This window comes from Notamacropus eugenii, chromosome 6, assembly GCF_028372415.1.
Source record: "Notamacropus eugenii isolate mMacEug1 chromosome 6, mMacEug1.pri_v2, whole genome shotgun sequence".
Classification (NCBI taxonomy): Eukaryota; Metazoa; Chordata; class Mammalia; order Diprotodontia; family Macropodidae; genus Notamacropus; species Notamacropus eugenii.
Window position 1 is genome coordinate 150,310,452 of NC_092877.1, and position 16,442 is coordinate 150,326,893.

Consider the following 16,442-nt stretch of genomic DNA (forward strand, 5'->3'; position numbering starts at 1 on the left):
TTTTAGATGAAAGGTCAAAACCATTCTGAGCTTTAACCTTTATATTAATGTAGGGCAGGATTTGCAAGAAAATAATCGAACTACTGTGAAATTTTTCCCCTTGGGATTTCTTCAAAGGAATATGTAGTATTTTACTTAAGTTCTCAGAACAAAGTATTGTCCTCTCCCAACATGATCATGCTAAGTATGATAAAGGGTAGTAACAACTGACTGGCTTTGCTGTCTTATCTTCTAAAAATATGACAGGCCAAGAGATTTTGCCATGTATTAACTTTGTAGTAACAGAATGGAAATTGGCTAGTTCAGGTAGCCTTCATCTTAGCAGCAAGTAGTCAGCATTTCCACTAACAAATCCTAGCAACTTTGTAATATCACTGCCCTGGTAATAAGGAGTTAGTCTAAGATTACTCAGATGTTTTGACAATCTACTTCAATTTATGAGGCTAATATAAAAACTTGGAACTTTAAATATCTGGGTGAAAGAATATCCTGTTCCCTATGGTATCTGGTTCTTATCAATCATTACTCATTCAATCAACAATTTTCTCTAATATCTGAATGGGTAAAGATATTACCATAAACAAGCTATACTTGGTGTTCTACAACATAAAGATTTCATTACAGAATCTCAAATTTTTTCAAAAATTGTTTTTCAAAAAACTCAATTTACAAATAAATTGAGGATTACCTTAATTAGAAAATATGTATTACAAGGTACAAAATGAGCCCTTAAGTATTAAAAATGATCCTACTGAGACTGTAAATAAGCATTTATGATATTGGTTCAAAAATAATATGTGGCATGAGCTCTAATGTTCCCTAAAAACTTTACAAATATTTTTACCTTAACACCTGGATTATCTCAAATACACCTACAACAGACTATCTTAACTTGTCTTCAAATTTTACAGTTTGAAGTTAATGTTTTAAAAAATGGCTCATTGATCATGACTGATTAAAGACCCTATTTTTCTTTTGACATTATAAAGATGGCTTTATCTAATATCAATCTAATCCAATCTAATAAGCAATTACTAAGTGCCTACTATGTGCAAGGCAAGAAATGACATTTCTTCTATATGTGAGTTTTCCAGATACGTGAAACGCTTGTATTTATATGCTTTATTCAAATTGGAATCCCTTTTTTTCATGGTCATGTTTTTGAAGTATCTTCTCTACCTTCTTAAAGAGGATCCCAAACAAATGTATCCTTTCCTTGATGACTTGGAATCATTAATAGGAAAATTAATCATTATATTGTGTTTTTCTAAGGTGAAATTCTTAGTTACTGAGATGTAGGCTATTTGCCTTTTAGTTTAATTCGTCCTGTGTTTTTTGAGTTCTTATAATTTTTTTCTAATTTTTTCCCTTTCTATCAGTTGTCATTTCAGGTTGTTTTCAATATGTCTGCCTGGAATAACTTATTTGGTTCTAATCTGCTGCTTTTAAACTGCAGTGGGCTGGGAATCCAGATACCCAGATTTGCTATGTCTGTATCAAAAGTCAAGGTAAAAAGGTTCTGAATGAGGGCCTGCGGGGTTCTCCTGTGAGTAATGATAATAATAAACATTTATATAGTGCTTTCAGGTTTGCAAAGCATTTTAACTGGGGTTCCTTTTATTTTTTCCTTGATTCCTAATTTTGGGTTTAGATCTGGATAGTTTAAATTCCTGGAAATTGATTGAAATCACCCAATTTTAATCAATAACCAACAATTGTGCATTTCAATACATGTATCTGTACTAAAGCTTATTTAGTTAACATAATGGTCCCTAGAGACACAAGAGCCTTAAACACTACTTTTCAGCCTGCTTTAATTTAGTCTGTTAAACGAACTCTTAAATGAGTCAAAAAGTAGGCAAGAAACTAGTGATTACTAGGAATTCTAGAAATTTCGTCTGTGAAAGCCAATGGTGTAATGATTCTTTGAAAATGAAATATATCTATATTTATATTTGTATACTATACATGCTCTAGGCATTAGAGCTAAAAGAGATTACTGAATTCAATTTCCTCTTTTTTTTGCAAATGAGGAAAAATAAGGCATGAAAAGATAGAGTGACTTACAGAGAAACAGCTAGTAATACACATCAATGTAACATTAGAGAATGATGAATTGGTGTCCTCTATATATTTTTATCAGACAACAGAGATGATAAGCAGTTTTGTTTTATGGAGTTTCAGTTGTGCATACTGGACCACTGATTCCCAATTCAAACCAAAGAGAATGTGAACTAAAGAAGATATGTCTCGATTTACATTTTAGAAAAGAAAAAGGATCTATTTGCAATGACTACCTCAAGGAAGAAACAGCCATGCTAACATGAAAAAACACATTTTATTGCACTTAAGTTATAAGAAAATAAAATTTCTAAGTGAATCAAACCATAGACACAATCCCTTTAAAGGTTGTTTTCCTCCCTCATGTCAGGTTGTTACATAACTAAATTAACCAACTGGAATCTGATTGTTTTAAATCAGACTATAAATAAAACAAAAAACAGGAGGAGGAATAAAAAACAAGAGCGCCTAGGATACAGTGTTAAACCACTTTCACAGTTCAGCTTGAGTTGTGGCTCTTGGAGAATGAGGCAAAACCATTCCACTTATTCATTCATTTTGTTTGTTTGCATGTGACGCCTTTACTACAAAAACGGAATCGTTTCTGTTTTGTCAGTTACTCACAGCAATATAACTGTAACAGCTGTTTTTTCCCAAATACTGTAGAATACTAAGACTGACCAGCGACTTTATTTTCATTTTGTGTTTTATAGTTTTAAAAAATATTTTGTCAGTTTTATTATGTATGTTCATTCCATTCACCACAGCCCTCAAAAAGAAAAGTTTCCCAACAGAACAGGCTGGAATAGCTTTGTTCTAAGGAATGTGTTTTTCATTTTTGCCCAGAAAAAAAAAAGAAAATAAGCTTTGCACACACTCTCAATTCTTTACTTGCAGGCAAACTTCACTCTTTATTATCTGAAACTCTCCCACTCTCAGCCTCTTAGAGGCACAGATGGCTCAAGTTTCAGTGGCAAAAAGTCTTTTTTTTTCCGTAACCAAACTAGAGCAAATTTGGAATTCAGTCTGGGACTAAAACGTCACAGCAGAAAAAAAATAAAAAAAAATAATTTGCTTTTTTTCTCTTTCATTTAGCAGCATAAATAAGTTTGGCCACTGGGAATACAGTACAGGGGTGGGACAACAATCCCGTGTTTGAAGACCTACTTCTAGCACCAGCATCGAGAATTAAATCCATCTCAGGACTCAGAACCCAGGACAACTTGCCACCTCAGAGCAACATATGCATTGAAGAGTGTAAATGGAAGCAACAGTAAATAGTTTAACAGGGCTAATACTGTGATTGATTGACATTGGCAATGGTTGGCAAAAAAAAAAAAAAGCTTTTTTATGATAACTGTACAAAAACAATTCACAGTAAAAACTTTTAGCTTTTCCACTCCAGAAATGACTTTTTTGTTGCAGATGCTCTCTCTAATTTGAAAAGGCAACCAGTCCACATTCTGATGTTACTGCAGCTCCTTTCTAGACCTCGGTGGTAAAAGAACAGGTTAGCAGGATTTGGAACAAGGTTTCAGCATCGCACTGCCCAATGACCACTTGAGAGGAAAATAAAGAAATAATTGCACCTGGTTTGATTTAGAAAGTCCTATTTAGCAAAGCTGTCCCCAGTCCAAAGTGAAGCCTTGTACGTGATGAGACAGCGGATGCCTCGCTTGTCAGGTATGGTTTGTCACCTCGTCGTCTTCCCCTTCGTCTGTAGGTCTCTACAATCTGTTGCCCCAAGCCAACATCCTGCACCACGGAGAACAAGGGATTTTTTTTTTTTTGCAGGGGGGAAGGGCAGGGAGTACATCTTCTACATGTTTGGACAAATTCATCTTTTCTGCTCTTCACTTCATGTCCACATCAAAGTCCAGCACCAGCAGCTTTGTTTCCTCAGTCCCATTGCGGCTTCCAACTGCACACACCAGCTTTGTGTTAGAGGCTCTGATCCGCCACACGACTCCCCCACTCCCCCCACTCTCCAATGTGACTAGGTTTCGGATAAATTCACCCGTTTTCAAGTCCCACAGTTTTACAGTCCCATCATCTGAGCTGGTAATTACAAAGTTCTTGTTGAACTGTAAACAGGTCACAGCACTCTGATGTTTGTTGGGACCTAGGAAAACCAAAAGAATTTAGTTATTGGTTAGAAATTATGGGTATGGGTTACATACATAGTAATTTGTAGACTGCTACATTAGAACATACAGTAAATGAAATATTTAAAGCTTTACATATTTAGAAACCTTGTTCTAAGTTTTTTTTTTTTAATTTAAAAAAAAAGACTAGTATGGATATGAGAAAATCTGGTAGCCATTTGTGATTGAACTATTATAATCTACTATTTATTCAGGAACCTTGGTAAGGGATTTGAGATACACTTCATCTCCAAAATGCCTGGACAGAAGCTTTTTTCCGAATTATGGGAGCCCTAGTACAGCTTCATGCTTTGTGTTGAGGACCATGACTCGCTACCGTAAGTCTTTGAGTTGCTTATTCATTGGTACTGAACATGATTCTAAGATAAAACTGAAGATGCTGTTGTTGCTGTCACTGTAACGTCTAGGTGGAAAAATAATTTTTGTGCTCTCTATAAGTGGTCAGATGTACGATGAATCACCAATGACCTGAAACTCCCCTAATACCCAGAGAATGATACGATGGAAGTCTACATGACAGAAGGCTTGCAAACACTGTAGGAAATACTGTCTGAGGCTCAGGAAGAACGGGATAAATGAACTTGAGAATAAAATAATTAAGAATCTTACTGAGATTCAAACTGATCTCGAAGGCATGAAATGAGAGCAAAATATAAAATGAAACTCTGAAGTGAGTGAGTGATTTCCACTCTCACACTACATACTACTTCCTATCCTAACTGGTTGGTAAGTGTTCAAGTATTAAAGATTTGCTTGAAGAAAAAAAATTAAAGATATTTTAAGGAATTATATACGAAATAAAAAGGTGTAGTTTTCATGCCAATACAACTTTTTTCTCCTCACAAATAAAATGTTAAGTTCAAGTTAAATAATTATTTAATCTCAATTCTTTCTTCCACAAATCCCCTAAAACAAATTACCATACTTGGTACATTCTAAAAGCAACTTATAAGTTTTTCTTATGTACAATGTTGTTTATAGAAAGAATCCACAGTCTAATTTTATGTGTGTTCTTTATATATATGACATATGTAGTAAGTCATTAAAACAATTTTCCTCTTAAAAAAATAACTTAAAATAGTTTGTCCAAGGTGATTGTGGTTCTTATGGATCCAGTTCAAAGGAGAAATGCTCACATATTCATGTAAAAGCAATCATGTTTCTGTTTTAAGAAAGAGATAGCTCAATATTGTTTACTGCTAAGTTTTGTTATTCAAAACTCACCTTGCAACGTCTGTAAACACTGTCCTGTTTTTATATCCCAGATTTTAACTGTGGAATCTGCATTTCCAGAGACAAGAATATTGTCCTTGAGTTCCATTCCACTAGTTAATGACTGATGTCCTGTTAATGTGTGAATGCAGTTCCCTGTTTCCACATCCCAGACGCGGATTGAAGTATCAAGAGATCCACTCACCACATGGATGCCATCAAACTAGAAGGAAGAGATTCTATGAGCAATGAACTTGAAGAAGATATTTATGGCTCTTAACCACAGTGACACTAATTCAGTTCTTATGCAAAGTCACTCAGTTCAATGAAATAAAGCATATCTGCACTGAACAGGTTTTCAAAAAGCTTCTGATGCCAATGTATATTGTTTTATATCACTTGGCTGCAGAACTATTTAAGAAATCTTAAACTAAAAGACTAAGTCTAATACTTCACAAATGCAGTGAACAGAGAGTATAATTCAACTCATTTTTAAGTCTTCTTTTCAGAAATACCATCCCTTTTGGCATCTACACACTTTGGGATGATTCTGGCATCAATGAGAAAGCCATTGACTATTACCTCCAGCAGGAAGCTGAACCTGCTGACACAGCTTGTGATAATGGAAGTGCTTATCAACATCTAAATATAGGAAAGAGCTAGAGACACTTTTCACAGCGCTCAAATCTCATTTAGAAACTGCATAGAAAAGTATTATAGTATTTATAAGAACCTAAAACTAATTAGGAAATACGCTAACAAATAATGAATCATGTTTGCAATTAGGAATGGTGTCACTTTGATGACAGATTTACTGTAAGATTCATATCATTCCAGCTACTTTTATTTCCACAGAATAAATGACCATCAACTCCAACAAAATTAAGATGATGCCAACATTGTTATTTTCAGTTCTTGGCCGAATGACTCACTTAAATGAAGATTTTATGTTATTAGTGCTCACAAAATATTAAAAAAAAAACAAACCCTTCTAATCTGACTGTCCCACAAAACATACTCTCCTCCTTCTCCTCTTAAACAACTAGCTTTGAGATCAAAGAGCAAACACAACCCCTCACCCCCAACAACAAATCACTTATCCAGTGTCAAAAATCATTTAAATGTGGCAATGGCCCCAAAATCAATACTGTTACATCAACTAAACATATTATTAAATTGAGAACGAAATTGTCAATATAAACAGTATATCATGTGCAGGCGTGGGTGGACATTAGCCAGTGAATGGAAATGCATATGAAAACTTTTAAAATGGAAAATGAGGCTATGTAGGGGGAACACAATACAGAACAACATTTCTTCTAAAGCGTATAAAATTTGAACTATTAAACTTTGAAAACAGTGGTGAATTTATTAAGGATATCAAATTCAAATGTTAGAAATCCAGTTTAAAAGAGGGTTTCTGAACCTTTTTTGTGTCATGGATCCCTTGGGCAGTCTGTTAAACCTTAAGGACCCCTTGTCAGAATAATGTATGTCAAATACATAGAATACACAGGATTATAAAGAAAACCAATTAAAACACAGTTATCAAAAACAAACTAGTTTTCTATCACCAGGTTAAGAACCTTTGGTTAGAGAAAGTCTCCTCATAGGAACTGGTCTAGGGATGCCTCTGGCAGGGAAACAGAAGCCTTTTACAACAGACTGCAGATCTGTTATGAGTAAGGATGGAATCCCAATTACATGGTCCATCAAACTCAAGCTACCAAGGTCAAGGGGAACTTTTTGGCCAAATTAATCCTTAACTAAAGAGGGAATTAAAGCCAGGTTTACTCTGGTAATTGTAATACAACTAAAGAACCCAACGTGGCAGGTTCCAACTATAAAACACAGATATTTCTATTTTTGAAGGAAATTACATAATAAAATAGAAAATGGTAAACAATTAAATAATTCCAAAATCTCACATTAATTAATTAAATCTCACATGTTATATAAGTGACACATGCACAAGTTACAGGAAAACTTTGTTCTTCCTATTTTTCTATTACTCTAATGGACTAACATTTACCAGACAGTTAATTAGTGCAGTTTCTACAAACGTATGCTTAGTTAAATAGAACATTCCTGGGATATAGCACACTGGATCTCTTACCTGTAATGAATAAACTCTATTAGTATGCCCTTGCAATGTGTGTAGACAAGTCTCAGTCTCTGGATCCCACACCTTCACCATGAAATCATATGCTCCACTAACAACCCTCCTGCCATCATACTGAACACATCGGACTGCAGCTACATGACCCATCAGGACATGTAAACACTGGCCTGTCTCAATGTCCCAAACCCTAAGTGTAGCATCTCGAGAACCGCTGACAACACTGCAAAACAAAAATAAAAATACAACTTGAAATTAAATGTTTGACAGGAAACTTTAAACCATATCTATCACTAATCAGAGTTAAAATGAACCTGATGCAGAAGTTAAAATATACTTCCACAAAGGAGGAATAGAAACCATATGGAGACAGCAAAGGGAACATGTGCATTCAGGAACCATATAATTATTAGGAAAGATTTTTTCAATGTCATACCTGTTATAGTGACTTGAAGGGCAAAATGATGTAACATATACCTTGGATTTATATAGTAACTTGTTTCAAAAGAGCTCAAAACTCTCACATTTTCCCATCTGGTCTTATGATATTTTTAAGAGTTTGGAACGGACAGATAATACCCACATTTGGGAAACTGGCACACAGCGATTAAGGCATAGCCTAACTAGAACTACAATTCAGATTACCTGGCACCTAATCTAATATTCTTACCTACCAGGTTGTGGTGTCCTTGCATTGCTTAAAAATAGATTCCAATTCAATTCAAATTAAAAATGAAAATGAATTTTAACTGCATTCATTCATAACAACTGTGTGAAAACATTGCATTAATATTCTATATTTTTCATTATCTCTACACATCAACATTCCAATATAGAACATGCTGAATGGTTCTTAATGAGAACAATATTACTGTTAATACAGTAGAAGAAGACTGGAATGGTTTTACCATAAAGGACACAAGATAGAACCTGCTTTGAAAATACAATGGATCCATATATTTCTTTTTTAATCCCTGTAAATATATTGATCTCCATCAATGGTGGGAATGCTAGACAAATTAGGTAGTTAGGTGATGCAGTGGATAAGGCACTGGGCCTGGAGTCAGGAAGACCTAAGTTCAAATTCAGCCTCAGACACTAACTAACAGGGTTACTCTGGACAAGTAACTCAACTATTTGTCTCAACTGCTAGATGGGGACAGCAGCATCCATCTCATACGACTGTGGTGAGGGCCAAATGAGGTGATATGTCCAAGTACTTATCACAATGCCTGCAACAGGAGTGTAATGTAACCTTACCAGGCTGTATGTGCCAATAAACATGAACCAACAAGTAAGAACAGGGAAAACAATACGAGAACGAAGAAATATGAAAGGACAAAAACGCTGAAATGGAACAAGGGGTGGTGCGTGTGTATGTGTGTGTGTGGAAAAGAAAGTGACAGAGAAACTAAAGGTATCACAAAAAATTTTTTTAAGGAAAATGCATTCAACGCAGATAAGTACCCTAATAACCAGCTCAACAAACACCAAGCACATCTTGAGCCTCCACGAGGCGCTCTGTTTGCATTAGGTGTGACTGCGCAAGCTAAGATAGCCATATAATCATTTTTATGTTTACATTAGAATTACATTTACACAAACTTTTACATGAAGGAATCTTCAAAGAGCTAATTCCTAAGCTAATGAGGAAAAGAAGTTTTACATGATTTTGGACCACTTCATCTAAAAATTGTAAGGGGTTGAACTGGAATACAGTGGCACATAGGGGCCTAACGGTGAAAAGTCATGTTTCTGTAAGGTCCAATGACTAGTTGCAGGCCATTTTTAAAGACTGTTTTCTTCACTGCATATTTCTACATGTGATTCTAACTACATCTTCTCACATCCATGGTCCTGTTAGAAACATTTGTTGATAAGTCTAAGCATGCCCCCTGTGAAAATTCTGTATTTTTCTTTTGAAAAATTACTATTCCTGCACTAACTTGCCACTTTGCATATTATGCTACTTTTCTATGAAAAGATATTCAGAGGAATTCATTTATTCTCTCTCACAATTTTCCTGCGTAGGAGATAAAGGGACCCATTGCTGTCCAACTGTACAGATAGCACCCAGAGCATGGAATAGCTAAGTAATTTGGAATTATGGAGTTTTAGGGATGCCTTAACCATAATTCCTCATTTTACAGATAAAAAGCTAAGGCTTGGAAAAGGGAAGAGTTTATAGCATTTTAGTGACAAAGCCAGGACTCCAATGACATTTGGGCAAAACCAGGGAGAAAATCTAGTGCTGCAATGGTCTGGTCTAGCCCTCTCCTTTTCTTAGACCTTTCAAAATTTATTTCACAAAGGAGAACGGAAGATGCCCAGGACAATTATGAGCCAACTATCTGCAAACCACTCAATACTGATCATTACAAAACGACAGCTAAGAAAATACACACTCAAAGAAGACTATGTGACCTCAATAATTCAACTGACGCTAAATGTTAGTGTAAACTTCTGCTTACTTGTCATCTTCATCACCTATGGCAACAAAATAAAATGTAAAGGCAGTAATATGTGGAAAAAAGTGAAAAGGTTGAAACCCAAGAAGGACTGTGTAACGGATACCCAAGTGACCTCAGCAGCGCTGGCCAGTCAGCTCTGTCCTTACCGCTTCTCGTGGAGGTGCATGCAGCGGACGGTGGAGGTGTGCCCATACAGGGTGTGGGTGCACTCTCCGGTCTCTGCGTTCCAGACTTTGAGAGTGCGATCGGTAGACCCGCTGATGATGATGTTATCTCTCATCTGGGACGACCACACTCCGCCAGTGTGTCCTACCAACGTTCTCAAACACTAGGAAAAATACTCAAGATTCTTATTTTGGGATAAAAAGCAAAATTTAAATACCATTTTCATCATTCATTAAAATTTGCATTGAGAAACATTCCAAATTTGGTTGCCAGAAATATCAGGAAATAATTTTTAATTTGGCACAAGAATCCTATCACAATTCCACTCACATATTCAGCAGCGCCCCATGTCACATATGAACGTCACAGAAGAGGAAGCAGATAGAAAAAGCAAACGTTTCTTACTAAGGTGTGACGGTTCCAGCCTGGCTTTTTTTTTTTTTTGATACTAAAGAATACTAAATTGTAACTTGGTTTCTTTCATGGGAATGGTTTTAGTGAAAGAATGCCAATAGTGCTTACTGGGTGTGGCTGCATACCACAATGTATCTGAGACTGCCTGAAGGCAATAGTTATGATCCAGCCAAGCTACTTCCAGACATGTAAAGACAGACATTAAAACCTTTTAGATAAATCCCAAACTAATATAACACCACAGAAATGTGAAGTTACCTTTTTATCTTCAAGTATGACGAGTTATTTAAAAGATTAATGATTTCTATTTGAAGTATGGAATGAAAAAAGTGTTAAAACAAAACTGGGAGCTTTTCTATACATTCCCTTCCTTTTACCATAACTTTTTTTCTTTTAAAAAGAAAAGTGGTCAATTACTCAATTCTGTGCAACGTCACTGCACTGGAAAGATAAGTGCTGAACTTCACTCTGATACTGTTGCAAGGGATATTGTCGTGTGCTTTTTCAAGTGACTGCTTGGGCTGCTTTTTTCCATCAAACTTTAATTTCAATGCCTTGTCTACTTCAGTATTATCTCATATGGCTTAAGATTAGTCTAATCTACTAGGAAACATTTAATTTTCAAATTAAATGTGACCTACAAATGGAACCATTTCACAGGGAAAACAAATCTCTCACAATAACTTTTTCAAAAAGATAAAAGTAGTATCACACCACTCAGGTTGATAAAGTCAAGACAAATGCAACTGAAATAAATATAAAGCACATCTGCTCAAATTCTCAGTTTATCTATGACCATATCATGTTACATCATGTTACATGATGACTTTCACAAACTTGGGACTTATATAAAGAGTTTAAAATTTTTTACTAAAAGTAAGTGGGTACCAATAATTAGTCATATTTTCTCATCATTTGTCAGTACATGAAAAAAATACACAATTTCATGATTTTTTAAAACAAACTCACTTTGCCTGTGATTGCTGACCAAACTTTCAGGGTGTTGTCATCAGAACCACTAACTATCCTGTTTCCACAAAACTGTAAGCATGTGATAACATGATCATCGTGTCCTTTGAGCACCTGATAAGACCAACAAAAAACAGAGAAATGTAACTAAATATGTTTTTTTTACATATTACACAAGGAAAAAAGTACACATTTGAATAAAAAGATAAAAAGTACATTTGCAAAGTCTGAATAGTTTGCTGAGATGCCATACTAAGTAAAAACTATTTTTGACAAAAACTGCACTTGCTTTCAAATAACATATACACATACACACACACATATATGTAAACACACACACATCAGAAGATTTCAAGTATTTTCCCATTTTTCCAAAACATGAAAAGTATAGGGGTGCAGAGAAAATATGAAATCAGGTCTGAATTCACAGAAGTCTCACAGTTTAAAAAGAAGCTACTACAAAGACAGAGGAAACAGTCAACAAAATTCAGCAGTAAAATACATACTAAATGTGTACATCTGTAAATAATGATATGAAATCCAATAGGATGCTCAATCTTTTTACTTATTTAAAACAGAAGCAGCAGAAACATAAACATTAAGTCATGCTCAATTTACATGCCCTTCCCTGTCAGATCTAATTATTTTTCAGGTTAGAGAAAAAAATTCACTATAGAACTCTAACAATTATTCTTTGATTTTTTTAAATTAAATTTTATTTTATTTTCATGAAGAACCTCCTGCTCTCCTTTTCCCTCCCCTACACTAAGAGAGCAAGAAAAACAAAACCCCTGTTAACAAACTTACCTAGTAAAGCAAAATAAATCCCTACATTGGTCATGCCCTGTTCCACCTCACTCCACCCACCAAAAAAAGTCTTAATCTGCACTCTGAGTCCGTCGTGTATCTGTCGGAAGGTGGGCAGCATGTTTTTATCATGAGTTTTCTGAAATTGTGCTGGAACATGGCAATCAGATGGCACAGTGGATTAAGTACTGGGCCTGAAGTCAGAAAGACCCGAGTTCAATACTGGCCTTCACCCAGGTAAGTCAATTAACCTTGTTTGTCTCCATTTCCTCATCTGTGAGATGATCTTGAGAAGGAAATGACAAAGCACTCTGCTCTCTCGACCAAGCCCCCAAGTAAGGGGCCATGGAGAGTTGGGTGCAGCTGAAAATGGACTAAGCAACAACAATAACAAAGGGGTTCCTAAGTCACTTAAAGTTGTTTGTCTTCACAATGTTATTGTTATTGTGTAAAGCTGAACTCCTGGTTCTGCTCAATTAATTTATCTGTCAGTTACCCACTTAAATTAATTTAAAATATTTTGATTCCTTCTTAGAAGAGAGGATGTCTCAAGTTACACTTCTCATCCAGAACAGCAATGGTTAGCTGCTAAATTCTTAATAATTCCCATTATAAATATGCATCTTTTAGGAATCTTCATTACCTTTGGAGATTTCAGTTCTCCTCGCCGCCAGTTTGTATCAATTCTGTGTTGCCTGATATATGCACTTTTCCATGGACTATGTATGAAACCTGGCTTTATGATTTTTCTTCTTTTGATGTGCAGTGGTTCATCAATCCCTGTTTGAAAAAGTTTTTTTCTTAATCTTCCATAATTAAGAACACAAAAATGTATACAGAAAGCTGTTATTATTTCTTTTATGCTCAAGCAGATGTATAGGACACTATTCTCCATTATTTTAATAACTGAATTACTATAGTTATAATACTTTGCATTTTTATGGCACTTCTAACTTTCAAAATTATTTTCATGGCAACTCTTTCATTTGAGCATCCCAACAACTCCATGAAGCAAGGCAGATATTACTACACAGTCAGGTCCTGATTAGTTCAAATAGTGATTCCCATGAAGAGGTCCCATATATTTGATTTGTCCCATTCAAAGCTGTTATTATGTGAAATATGGTCATTGGTGCCAGCCCAATGGAAATATACAGTGCTAATCAGAATAATGCAACCACTTCTTGAAAATTCATTATTTGCTCTAATTGGGACCTAGCTTAGCTGTACCCACTTTCTAGATGATGAGACAAAGACCTTTTGTGCCTTGCCCCAGGCTACCTGGGCACTACAGGGCAGACATGGGACCTGAATAAAGGTCTTCTTAATCCCTGCCTCAAGTCAACATTTCAGAAACCTTAATCAAGAAATTCAGTTATCAATAGGATTTAGCACTACAATTTCAGGACCTCTTTAATAACCAAGAGCAGTAAACTGCTTTTGATAGCCCAGTTAATAACTTGTTAATTCCATCAAAAGTCCTTTGTCTTTTCTCAAAAACCAATTCCCAAAGGAAAACAAGATCTTTGACTAGCTATTCAAAACTATATATAACTAATCTACTTATCTACATATATATATGTGTATGTGAAGTGCCTACCACAGTGCTGACATATAGTAGGTACTTAGTAAATGGATGTTCCTTCTCCTTTCTTAAAGGTTCTCAATTTCATCCTCAACAATTTTATAACAAATGTAGTACAACTATCATTATCACTACTTTTGTAAGGAAGAAACAGACTCAGACAGATGACATGTCTAAGTAAAGGGCAGGGTTGAGGCTAGTCTTTTTGGTTCCTTACTCCATTGGTTCTTTCCTTTCTACCATGCAACCTTTTAAAGCAACTGAATTTCCCTTGGAAAAGACACAGCCAATATTAAGTTTTTAATTATTCAGAGAATGCTGTTTCAGTTTTTTTCCTTCCCCTCTGCCCCCACCATTTCCTCTGCTTCCCTGATCAACTTCTCCTTGGGCTTTTCCACCTCTCACCAATAACTACACTAAGGAGCAGTGAGCAACAAATCAGACAATTTTGATGTTTGTTAGCAGTGCTGGTAAATGGCTTCATAGGTACAAGTCTTAGTTAAATTAAGTCCATAAGGATTATCTATTTCAAATAGTTAATACTGTGATGAATAATCCTAGTCTTAAAGTACAGATATTTGGGTGAATTTAAGTGGAGATTTCCTATGATTTGTATCACTTAACCAAGATTAAGCCTTTTCATTTAATTTACTGTTGGAAGTTCAGTGTCACAACCTTAATTCAGGGTATAGCATTTGGACCACTAAAACAGCTCTGCTCTTCCATACTCACTTAAAAGATACTTCTGTTTTGCTTAAAAAAGATGTTAAATTAAGTTCATATTTGTGTGCGTTCATCCAATTACATAATTTACCTTTTTCCAGTTTCTCATCTATAAACAAAACTTTTACCTCTTTAAAAAGTGTTCCATTTTAAGACTCACTTCTTTCTAGAAAGACATTTCCAAAATTTTGGCTCTTACCTTCTTCTTTGCATTTCTCTCTCCAGAGAAGGTTATCTTCAGCCAGAATTCTCCAGTATCGGCATGTCTGAGCTGCTTGCAGCAGGTCCTTGGGTTCCAGGAATGAAAGCACATAAAGTGCCAGCTGAGAATAAAATGGTGCCAAATTAAAACATCATCACCAAAATCTTACAACCACTGCACACAAACTCCCAGAAGATGAAGATTGTTATACTCAAATGTTTATCAGGTATACAGGAAGACTACTGGAAATACCAAAGGGAACTGAAAGGGGAAGAAGTTATTACTAATCTAAATAGGTAGCTGTTCCCTAGCATCTTTATTTTTTAATTATAAATGATTACAGTATTTTCTTGCTTTCAATTCTAAAAAAGTTGAGTTCTAAATATTCTTTTAAAAAAAAGTCTTTTCCTCCCTTGTAACTTAGGTTGTTCAATGAATCCCGATCAAACTTATTTCTTTCCAAGAAGTCTTTGCTGATTCATCCTCTTTTCTTGGCTTTATTCTCCAACTAGCAGGACTTATACACTATCAACAGCATCTTGTTCTGAACCTCCTTAGCTGCTGTTTGTTAACACGAACTTTCCTTGCACAACAACACTGGCAACTTCCCCTTGGAGAGGGGTCTAAAGAGACACGAGAGAACTGTGGAGGTCACCATTTATTTCTCTCAATAGTGATTAAACGTGAGCACAGTGCTACGTTAGGCCAAGGGGAAAACTTACATAAGACAGAGTCCACACTCTCACAGGATCATCCATCGCAAAACAAAGAAATAGCACATAATACGTATTTTACATGATAAGTACATTAGAGAGATGACAAAGTGTTATGTCTGGTCTAGGAGAGAAGATACTTACTGAACTGAGGTAGTGAGGATGAGGGGGAAAGTCAAGGAAGGTCCTGTGAATGAGGGGATATTTAAAGGAAGATGGAAATTCTTAGACTACAACTGAGAGCCAGATCTGCTAGTTAATACATAATATAAACTATTAGAAAAGTTATTTATTGGCAAATTGTTGAATTTCCTCAACATCTATATCCTTGGCAATGAAAGATGAAAAGAAGTAATTATCTTGGCTGGAGAGTTAGTCTTCCTAGACTGTATCAAAGTAATTGTGTTACAATTTCTTCAAATTGCTCTTGAGAATTCTTTGGAGGGAGTAAACAGAAATATTTACTGAATTAAACGCTTTTGTCCACTATCAGTTTAGAGATTCTTCAACATAACATTTGCATGTGAATAACGAACATCAACTTATTTTCAGTGTTTAATGGAAAGTTGGATAATATATTTATAGTTCAGAAGGGTTAATAAAGTGCTTTATATATTCTATATCTCCCTTAGTCCCTATAACACTCCTGTGAGGTAGGTAGAGCTATGTTCCCTTTCATAGGTGGGAAAACCAACTCAGAGAGGCTAAGTTCATTGCCCAAAGTCACATAGCTAGTAGACTGCATGTGTAATATTTTGAACCCAGATATTCTGAGTCCAAGTCAATAGCTCTTTTCAATATGATATTTTGTTTACTCAGGGAGCCTCAAAATATAC

The 16,442-nt window shown here is 35.4% G+C and overlaps 1 protein-coding gene across 5 annotated transcripts in view; it reads right to left on the reverse strand.

Moving 5' to 3' along the window:
* Positions 1–2,319: 2,319 nt before the first annotated feature.
* The window catches only part of FBXW7 (F-box and WD repeat domain containing 7), a 289,833-nt gene continuing 275,710 nt past the window's right edge, over positions 2,320–16,442 (reverse strand). For all 5 annotated transcript variants that reach the window (XM_072621264.1, XM_072621261.1, XM_072621262.1 and 2 more), the window contains 7 exons: positions 14,891–15,014; positions 13,027–13,163; positions 11,577–11,690; positions 10,175–10,356; positions 7,555–7,780; positions 5,451–5,661; positions 2,320–4,183 (listed from right to left, as the gene is read on the reverse strand). In XM_072621264.1, the coding sequence (XP_072477365.1) occupies positions 3,915–4,183; positions 5,451–5,661; positions 7,555–7,780; positions 10,175–10,356; positions 11,577–11,690; positions 13,027–13,163; positions 14,891–15,014 (1,263 nt within the window). In that variant the 3' untranslated portion in view covers positions 2,320–3,914. The remainder of the gene's footprint in view (positions 4,184–5,450; positions 5,662–7,554; positions 7,781–10,174; positions 10,357–11,576; positions 11,691–13,026; positions 13,164–14,890; positions 15,015–16,442) is intronic.